This window comes from Blennius ocellaris, assembly GCF_963422515.1.
Source record: "Blennius ocellaris genome assembly, chromosome: 3".
In the NCBI taxonomy this organism is placed as follows: Eukaryota; Metazoa; Chordata; class Actinopteri; order Blenniiformes; family Blenniidae; genus Blennius; species Blennius ocellaris.
The window spans coordinates 2376592-2386938 of NC_137652.1; the positions used below are offsets into that span (position 1 = coordinate 2376592).

Below are 10347 nucleotides of genomic sequence, written 5' to 3' on the forward strand. Positions count from 1 at the left end.
CAGTGACAATGTTTGGCACATGAAGCAAAACAAATGACAAGAATGGAGAGAGAGTAACTGTAGTTACTTCAGCGGGAAGGGAGTAAATGTCCATGACAAACCCATGGCAACTTTAAAAGAAGAAAAACATCCATAAATCATGTCATTGTTCTTTATTTTATATACAAGCAAAATACTTTTGATGATTAAAACCCCTTTTAGGGATGTAGTGATTTAAAGACCCTTTGAAATGGCCCAGAGTTCTTTACGACTCATACTCTCATATATGATAAGTATTACTTGACTATCTTCAGTGTCTTTCAGCGGTTGTATCTCTATGGCAACGTTAACGCTTCAATTTCTCACCGAAATCACACATTGAAAATGAATACTCGCTCCAGTAGTCGTTACCTAAAACCAATCCCGCTTTAATTAAACCCAAATGTCATTGAACAGATGCATAAACAAACTAAACTGTTTTATATTTTATTTTTACATATTCTATTTTTTGTGCTCTTTTTTGCTCTTGTTTAGATATTTACATATGTTTACATATTTTAATTCCTTAATTTTATAAGTTCTGCACCTTTTACCTTGAGCTGTTGTAAGTTTGTGTTTCCCCCTGGGGAGGAACAAAGCTCTCTACTCAAACTGAAATAATCTGGCGAACAAACATAAAATTTCCTCCTGTTTCCTTTTAATAGCGTGAATGATAAATCAATCATTCAGCCTGCAAACCTTACAAAAAAACAATCAATTGAAATGAATTAAAAGAATTGAAGTGGTGCAGTTCCGCCCCGAGACGCTGGGGGCGCTGTTAGAATAGTGTCGTTCCACTCGTGGACGCTGGGGGGGGAAGGTGGGGAAGGGGGGGAGGGGGCGCTGCAAGAGTTCCGCGTCGTGCCGTGTGCTTCCTGTTTGTTGTCATACCAACACAGACTTTCCAGGCTTGTTGTTCAGGCCCTTCTCTGTTATTACTGGACTCTAAAACCACCGCGGGATGCGTTTCCGGTAGCGGAGCCGCGTTCCGCTCACTGCCCGGGAGAAGCAGCCGGCCGCCGCGCGCCAGGGCGCCGCCGCCGCCAGCGAGGCCATGTCGACCGTCGCGGACTTCCACTCGCAGATCGCCTCCATCATGGAGGTGCTGGCGAACGCCGCCGTGGCGGAGATCTGCAAGGTGGTGGACGACGGCTACGCGGTGGTGCAGCTGGACGTGTCCCGCAGCCAGAAGGAGAACGAGTTCCTGCGGCGGAAGGTCAAGCTGCTGGAGCTGCAGGTCGCCCGGTACCGAGCCGAGAGGGTGAGGGGAGCCGAGGGCGGCGCGGGCATCCGCTTCCCCGGCGCGCGCCTCCTCCACCGGCAGAGCAGAGACTCGGCGGCCGGTAGGTGTGCGCCGGTCCCCGGGACGGCGGTCTGCCGGAACACCGGAGGCTCGACGGGTCGAAAGTGTCGGGCGGCCGCACAGGGGGGCTTCGAACACTTTGCAAGTTCGTGTTCGGCCAAAAAGTTTGTGGAATCAGACGCTTGAGTTCGTCGTTTCCCACGTTATGACATGGAATTGTCAACAGATCGTCACAATGAAAAAAAAAGATCGGTCAGGTGTTGCTGCACCGACTGTCACAGGTCCTGTTATAAACTCACAGAGGTGTAATAAACGAGGTAATAACTGTCCCCTGGGGTGTGACCAAGGCCCGGCTTGGGATTGATGAAGTCACACCAACAAACAGTTAAGAATCAAAAATAATTAGGTAAATAATTAGATCATGAGGCCACCAAATGATCTGTACTTGGTTTTTGTCAACACTGCGTCCGTCCACTTTGTGTACAATGTCTCTCTGCTGTCCCCTGTCCCGCCAGGCCCCCCCCTGCAGGGCAGAACCAGGTTCCTGAACCGGGGCCCTGCAGCTCAGCAGTCGGCAGACAAGACTCAGACCATCAAGCTGGACCAGGACCCGGATCAGGAGGTCGTCACCACCACCAAAACCGAGGTAACAGTCCCCCCACGCCGCCACAGGTGTGGACCCCCCCCCCCCCCCGCTGGGAACCACAGCTGTACCTGGTCCACTGGGACATCGAGCAAGAACACTTTGATCTTTCTGGTCACTTGGTTCAAAAACGGAAACCCAAATATTATATTGATTTATTACACACAGAATCAATAGTTCAAGCTTTTATTTCTTGACATTTGGATGATTGTGGCTCACAGATGATGAGAACCCCAAATTCACTGTCTCTAAACCTTAGATCAATGAAGAAATACATATCTTCAACAGACATGTGAGGTGAGGTGAGGTGAGGTGAGGTGAGGTGAGGTCGTTACAGTATTTTCCGTCTCTCAGGTCCGACGTTTTGTCACTTTTAGAAATAAATTTAAACTTCAGAGACAAAAGTCAGAATTCTGAGTCTGATTTGCTAAAAAAACTGTAGAAAGAGACTCTGGTCTGGGTGACGGAGGCTTGTTGAGGGTGGTGTGGGTGACGGAGGCTTGTTGAGGGTGGTGTGGGTGACGGAGGCTTGTTGAGGCTGGTGTGGGTGACGGAGGCTTGTTGAGGCTGGTCTGGGTGACGGAGGCTTGTTGAGGGTGGTGTGGGTGACGGAGGCTTGTTGAGGCTGGTCTGGGTGATGGAGGCTTGTTGAGTCAGGTCTGGGTGACGGAGGCTTGTTGAGGCTGGTCTGGGTGACGGAGGCTTGTTGAGGCTGGTCTGGGTGATGGAGGCTTGTTGAGGGTGGTGTGGGTGACGGAGGCTTGTTGAGGCTGGTGTGGGTGATGGAGGCTTGTTGAGTCAGGTCTGGGTGACGGAGGCTTGTTGAGGCTGGTCTGGGTGATGGAGGCTTGTTGAGGGTGGTGTGGGTGACGGAGGCTTGTTGAGGCTGGTCTGGGTGACGGAGGCTTGTTGAGTCAGGTCTGGGTGAAGGAGGCTTGTTGAGTCAGGTCTGGGTGACGGAGGCTTGTTGAGTCAGGTCTGGGTGACGGAGGCTTGTTGAGTCAGGTCTGGGTGACGGAGGCTTGTTGAGTCAGGTCTGGGTGAAGGAGGCTTGTTGAGTCAGGTCTGGGTGACGGAGGCTTGTTGAGGCTAGTTTGGGTGGCGGAGGCTTGTTGAGGCTGGTGTGGGTGACGGAGGCTGACGCTGGTTTCCTCTCAGTCTGCAGAGCCGGAGGAGGAGGTGGAGGAGGAGGCGGAGCTGCTCATCGTGAAGGTGGAGGGCGCCACAGACATCAGACCTGCCGACCACGAGGCGCAGAGCACCGGAGGCGGCGCCGCTGCCGCCCCGCAGGCCTCCAGCCCCGGCCGGCCGGGCGGCCGCCACAGCGACACGGAGGTCAGTGGATCTGACGCCGCCATGACACCTGCAACTGACAGCAGCAATGACTCACCGCACGGCTCCCAGCCGCGGCTCGCACGCGGCCACGCCGGCGCCGCGCCGCTCCGCGGCGGCAGGCCGGGTCCGCGGCCCGCCGCGCCCAAACCCCCCGAGGCCGACGTGATCGTCATCGACGGAGGAGAGCCGTCGGCGTGGCCCGACGCCGCCAGGAGAGAGCGGACGACGTCTCCCATGATTCAGTGCGCCAGGTTGGAGTCGGACCTCCGCCCGGCGCGGCCCCCCCCCCCTCCCCCCTCCGGGGACGCCCCCCGCCGACCTCCGCCTGTCCTTCTACCGCGCCGCCACCATGGAGCGGCCGTACGGCTGCACCAGCTGCGCCAAGCGCTTCTTCCTGGAGGCCGACCTGCACAAGCACGTGGCGCGGCACCGCCGCGAGAAGCCCTACGCCTGCGTGCTCTGCGGCAAGAGCTTCGTGTGCCAGAGTCAGCTGGACATCCACCGCAACGTGCACACGGGCGAGAGGCCCTTCAGCTGCGGCGTCTGCAGCCGCCGCTTCTCCCACCCCAGCAACCTGAAGAGGCACCAGAAGATCCAGCACACGGCGCGGGGGCCGGGGAGGGGCCAGGGGGGGCCGGGGGGGCCGGGGGGGCCTGCTCAACACACAGCAGAGATCGGGACTCTAACCTGCAACCTGCAACCTCCGTCCTCACACAACTGGGACTCTAACCGGCAACCTCCGTCCTCCGTCCTCGCACAACCGGGACTTTAACCTCCGTCCTCACACAACCAGGACTTTAACCGGCAACCTGCAACCTCCGTCCTCACACAACCAGGACTTTACCCTCCGTCCTCCGTCCTCACAGGACTCTAACCTGCAACCTCCGTCCTCGCACAACCGGGACTTTAACCTCCGTCCTCCGTCCTCACACAACCAGGACAGTAACGGGGACTTTGTCCCCGGGACCTCCGTCCTCTGAGCTCGAGTCCAAAGAACTCGTAACGAGAAGCAGAACATTTGAAGGCCGTTGCGACGGCAGGAGGTGAACTTGTTAGAAAAACAATCACGTGATGAACGTTTGTCGTCTTCTTCTTCTCTCTGTGACACGACGTCGGGCTCGTGACTTTAAGAACTGACGGAGAACCAGAGCGGCGGTACGTCGTCTCTACGTGTCCCCCGGGACGACCGGCTGTCCCCCCGGGACGACCGGCTGTCTTCAGCTTTGGCACTTTTCCACTCGTCCCCTTTAGTCTTTTCCGCCACGCGTTCGTCCCTCGACCGGCTGCTCTCCTGGTTCCTGACGTTCCCTTTGATCATCAGCTGCCGCCAGCGGCTGGAGGCAGGAGGCACCAGTTAACAGGGGAACCAGTGAAACCGAAACACCGGAGGGTGAAGCCGTATGGAACCACATGATAACTGAAGAGCTGGAGAAGGGCTGAGGAGGTTCTAGTGTCTCTACCAGGAATTCTTAGTATTGGCACCTGCCATGATTTAAAATCATATTTTTTAGACACGAGAGACAATTTGGATTGTTTTTAAAAGATATTCGCTTATTTTATGTCCTTGATTTTACAGTATAATCTTAAATCGAGAAAAAAAAAAAATCTTATTTCAAGATTTGGTATCAAGCAAAAAGTTCTTGCTGCATAAACAGGTACTTTCCTTAGTTCTTCTCAAATCAAGTGTTTGAGCTTCTGGGGTTAAAGTATCTTTATGTTCTGAAGCGTCGAGTCGGACGGGAACTTTATGACAGGAAATGTAACTTTTCGATCCGTTAAGTCAAGTAGAAAACGGCGGTCTCGGTGTGACGAGTCACAAAATGATCGTTGAGACGTCGACGCCCTGAAACGCGCTGGACTCTTCAACGATTCGTGTTTTAGACGCAGTGAGAAGCCGAGTTTCTGTGCTCCGTTTGTTGTTTTGTTTTGTTTTGTTTTTTCTTTCAAACAGTCGTGAAAATAAATGTGTTAGATTAGTTTTTCCAGGTCTGGATGATTGAGAGCGTTAAGGTTTATTTCTTGATTTGATTCTTTAGTCCGACGACAAGCAGCCTCAAGGAGCTGAATAAACTGTTGTTTTTAGCCTTGGATAGTTGTTGTTGTTGTTGTTGTTGTAGTGAAAGGACTGAGCTGGGCCCTCTGAGGACCAGACCCCCTGTGGAGGCCGGGACACTGTGAAGCAGCTCTTTAGTTCAACCTGACAGCCGCCGCCGGAAATCCACTTTTTCCTATTTTATTTTTCTCCTCAACTCTTCTGTCGATACAACTTGTCTTCAGATTCTGAACGCTTGTTTGGGTTCAAACTATTTCGCGCCTCTAAGAGGTCTTTGTCCCATTTCTTTATTTTGCGTTCCCCTGAGAACGTTGGAAGATGTGACACAATATGAATACAGAACCTCGGTCTGACTGTGTTTGGTTCGGCTCTTTGTTCCGTCCTGCTGAAATGTTTCACAATAAGAGTGTTGAGCCATGAAGCTGCTACCTGAGCAAACACTTGATAAAAACACTTCTTCCTTGGGGTCAAAGGTCACGGGGGGGGGGGGGAATCAGGCCCCCCCACGTGTTCAATGAAGCCACAGTAAGACGCTTAACGGACACCTGGGAATCTCTCGGTGCTCTTATTTTGAAGGTTGGTGAAAGTGAGTGTGTGAACCCCGGACCGTGATGGCGACCGTCTGAATTCTCACGAAGCGACGGAGAGGAGGAGCGTCGCTAAAGATAGATTTACCGCCGCCGCGGCGCTGCTCCTCCTGCGGTAAAAAAAATAATTGAAAGGAGTCAAAGTGGTGTGACAAAAGAAAGTGATTTATTAAAAATGGAGGTTGGGACTGAGGGTCGTGCCCCAAAACATTAGAGCTGCAATAAAACCAGGCCTCGATGTCTTTAATCAAACCAAAGTGAAACAAGAAGCTGGTTTCTCACAGAACAGTGACGGAGGCTCCGGCACAGGAACCCCATGTTTTCAACAACAATTCTTACGGGAGTGAAAAGTCCCCCGAGTCCCCCTGACCCACGTCCTCGAAGACGTCAGAGACGTCAGCGCCTGATAAAGACAGACTGAAGACGAGCTTGTCTTCCCTGCTGCAACGCTTCGTTTATAAGGCCGGTTGCTGGCCGTGATTGGTCGGCTGGGGAGCAACAGACGAGCCACAGACGAGCTACGGACGAGTCAGAGATGAGCCACAGACGAGCTACAAACGAGCCACAGATGAGCTACAAACGAGCCACAGACGAGCTACAGACGAGCTACGGATGAGTCAGAGACGAGCCACAGACGAGCTACGGACGAGCTACAAACGAGCCACAGACGAGCCATAGACGAGCTACGGACGAGCTACAGATGAGCTACGGACGAGCCACAGACGAGCTACAAACGAGCCACAGACGAGCTACAAACGAGCCACAGACGAGCTACAGACGAGCCACAGACGAGCTACGGATGAGTCAGAGACGAGCCACAGACGAGCTACGGACGAGCTACAAACGAGCCACAGACGAGCCATAGACGAGTCAGAGACGAGCTACGGACGAGCCACGGACGAGCTACAGATGAGCCAGAGACGAGCTACAAACGAGCCACAGACAAGCTACGGACGAGCCACAGACGAATCAGAGACGAGCTACGGACGAGTCACGGATGAGCCACAGACGAGCTACAAACGAGCCACAGACGAGCCACAGACGAGCTACAGACGAGCCACAGACGAGCTACGGATGAGTCAGAGACGAGCTACGGACGAGCTACAAACGAGCCACAGACGAGCCATAGACGAGCTACGGACGAGTCACGGATGAGCCACAGACGAGCTACAAACGAGCCACAGACGAGCTAGCGATGAGTCACAGACGAGCCAGAGACGAGCTACAAACGAGCCACAGACGAGCTACAAACGAGCCAGAGACGAGCTACAGACGAGCCACAGACGAGCTACAAGCGAGCCACAGACGAGCTACAGACGAGCTACAGACAAGCCACAGACGAGCTACCGATGAGTCACAGACGAGCCAGAGACGAGCTACCGATGAGTCACAGACGAGCCAGAGACGAGCTACAAACGAGCCACAGACGAGTCAGAGACGAGCTACGGACGAGTCACGGATGAGCTACAGACGAGTCAGAGACGCAGGAGGTCTGAGCAGACGGAGGACGAGGGGAAGAAATTAAACCCTCAAACCAAGATCAAGTGTTAAATGCTGGACGTGTAACAGTGAATCAACATTCAGGTGCACGTAGAAGAAAAAATAGATTTAACTTTAAAAATGATCAGAATCCAATAGTTCTTTTGGGGGAAAAATAAAAACTGAAGAGAATAAGAGAGAAAGAACAAAGTTAGTACAAATCCCAAAACATAGGCATTACATCAGAAACTTTATATACTTTATATTTATCACATATTTTCATCACAATACTCAGACTTAATTCACATGCGTGTCTCATGTGCGCCACCAAATATAAAGAAGATTTCTTGTGAGTTCCCGACATTCATTTCCAGTGAAGTGAAGTCCGTTCTCCGCTAAACTCCTCCGTCTTCTTCCTGTCCAGGCTCAGACGAGTGCGAGCGGCCGGAGCAGACTGGACCACGGCCTGGACCGAGACCAAGGTACGGCCCCGGCTTCTGGACCACTGCGGTTCTGTTGTGACACAGTGACACCTGGTGGCCACAGAGGGGATCACTGTCTGATCGATACGGTAGTTTGTAGGCCTGACGGCCTGAACGGATCCTGAAATATTGGGATGTTATTAGTTTGCTGCTTGCGTTGATTCCAAAGATCACTGCTTCCAATTTTAACTGATCGCAGGATTTCGTTTTTTGTTTTTCCAAGAGTGTTTCTCCCATCAACATATATAAGTTGATATATAAGTGGAGCACGGCCACCATCTTGGATGAGGACTCGAAGTTCTGCGTTTCAAACCATTTTCATAGTTTGGTTTGTGACTTGGAGTTCTTATAACCCAAGATGACTTTCAAATTAAAATACTTCACTTAGAGCGTATAATGTAAAATGTGTATGATCGCTTTTCTCCCTTTTGATATATTTTTAACCATAAATTCTGAAATGTTTAAATCATTTCAAGTTTTCCAAAATATGCTATCATTTATAAATGGAGTGTCGCATCCAGAAAATAAAAACAAAGTCTTTGACGGTTCCTTTGAGGGGGGGGGGGGGGGGGGGGGGGTGGAACCCAACCAGCAAACTAATGTTTACATGCAGTGTACCCCCCCCCCTCCTCGGGGAGCCTCCAGTGTCCAGACAAAGCAGAGCAGCTTCCTTTCATTCACGTCTGAAGTCTGGCCAAACGCGTCGTCGCCTCCTCATATATATATATATAAGTTGGTGGAAGAAGTTGCTGCCTTGCTCATGGCCGCGGCCCACGCCGCTCCCGGTGTTTGTAACCGTCGGTGTTTGTGTGCAGGTGAGTCGCCGCGGCGGCAGCGTGACGATCGGCCCACGTGCTCCACATTCACCGCGTCACTCCGCCCAGCCACGCTCCGTTTCCCCGCCGGCCCCGAGCCGGGTGGAGGAGGAGGAGGAGGAGGAGGAGGAGGAGGAGGAGGAGGAGGAGGTGGTGGAGGAGACGACGACGGAGCGGCGCTGCTGCAGGCGCCTCCGGGCGCCGCCGCGTTCGACGCCGGCGCAGAATACGGCGGCTCCGTCCCGGCCTTCGACGTCCTGCCCGTTGCCATGGGAACGGCGGCCTCCCAGCACCAGTGGCTCCACGGCCCGGCCCCGCCCCCGCCGCCGCTGCCACCGCCCTTCCTCCCCTTCGCCTGCACCTTCTGCTCGCGCCGCTACGCCCACCAGTGCCAGCTGCGCATCCACGAGCGCGTGCACACGGGCGAGAAGCCGTACCGCTGCGCCCAGTGCGGGAAGAGCTTCGGACAGTTCTGCAGCCTGAAGCGCCACCTGATGGTGCACACGGGCGAGAGGCCCTTCCCCTGCCCCCACTGCGGCAAGCAGTTCTCCACCTCCACCAACCTGAAGGTGCACCAGAGCGTGCACACGGGCGAGAAGAGGTTCCACTGCGACAAGTGCGGAAAGAACTTCTCCTTCCTCAGCAACCTCATCCGCCACCAGGCGCTGCACGCCGCCAAGTAGCCCCGCGGGAAAACCTCCGTCTGCGGGCGGAGGTTCCGGCTTCTCCCCGACGACGACTCGGCAGTCTGCAAGAAGCTCACGATTTAACAACAACACAAATATTATCAAGTCAGTGAGGAGAAAAAGCTTGCGGCATTTAGATTAAACACAATTTAATCCGTTTGTTTATTTAAAATGATCTCAGTGTGTTTCGGGAGATTCCAGGATCAAATAAAGTTAAAACAGTCACGATATTTCAAAGTTTCAAGTAGTTTCAAAGTAAATGTCCAGGTTGGTTCAGGTTTTCCTCCTGGATCTCTGGACTTTTCCGTTCATCTCTGCATCAGTCGTAACCCTCTGTACCGTCCCTGCAGCATGATGCTGCCGCCACCGTGCTTCACTTCCATACATTTTTGTGAAACTACCAGTCCGTTAACTTTATCTCATTTAACTTTTGCTTAAACTACTCGTCCTTTGACTTTTTCTTACATTTCAGAATTACAGTTGAGCTGGTTTTTCAGCTCCGGCACTCACACTTGCATTTTTATGTCACATATACTTTTGTTTCCCCTAGATCAATAAATTACTCAAACTTATTTCGTATGGCACTTTTCATAGAAGTTAAAGTGGATTAAATACAGTAAGTACAAGAAAAAACAAATAACGACCAAAAAGCAAGGAAAAACCCCCGATATAGAAACATTAGCATGGACAATCACAATTGAGGAAGAAAATAAAAATGTCAAAATCACTAGAATAATGATTTTTATTTTTAAACCACAATGAAATACAGATAAAACATTCAAATAGCAATGTGAAATCAAGTAAAGAGGAAGAAGTCAATAAAATGGATCAGAAAGCACAAAAATGTCACCGATGCATTTTATTAAAAATATATTTTGCTTCCATTTGTATCACATTGACCACAGAAGGTGAATCATAAACGTATATTAACAATTATTTATCATAA

The 10347-nt window shown here is 52.0% G+C and overlaps 2 protein-coding genes across 2 annotated transcripts; both read left to right on the forward strand.

Annotated features, from left to right (window-relative positions):
- Positions 1 to 873: 873 nt before the first annotated feature.
- Positions 874 to 8885, forward strand: LOC308149179 (uncharacterized protein; the record flags this gene model as incomplete). The annotated part of the gene is made up of 5 exons (XM_080520849.1): positions 874 to 1361; positions 1837 to 1967; positions 3123 to 3299; positions 7843 to 7900; positions 8716 to 8885. Coding segments are annotated over exons 1-5 (825 nt in total), but the record flags the coding sequence as incomplete, so codon positions are not given.
- LOC308149292 (uncharacterized protein) lies at positions 8847 to 10229 on the forward strand. Its single transcript, XM_080520983.1, has one exon. It carries the CDS (start codon positions 8985 to 8987, stop codon positions 9396 to 9398), a length of 414 nt encoding a protein of 137 aa, XP_080377109.1. The 5' UTR covers positions 8847 to 8984; the 3' UTR covers positions 9399 to 10229.
- Positions 10230 to 10347: the final 118 nt, after the last annotated feature.

Bases quoted from the DNA above. Each gene is read 5' to 3' on its own strand.
- LOC308149292 (XM_080520983.1), top strand. From the start codon at position 8,985: ATGGGAACGGCGGCCTCCCAGCACCAGTGGCTCCACGGCCCGGCCCCG.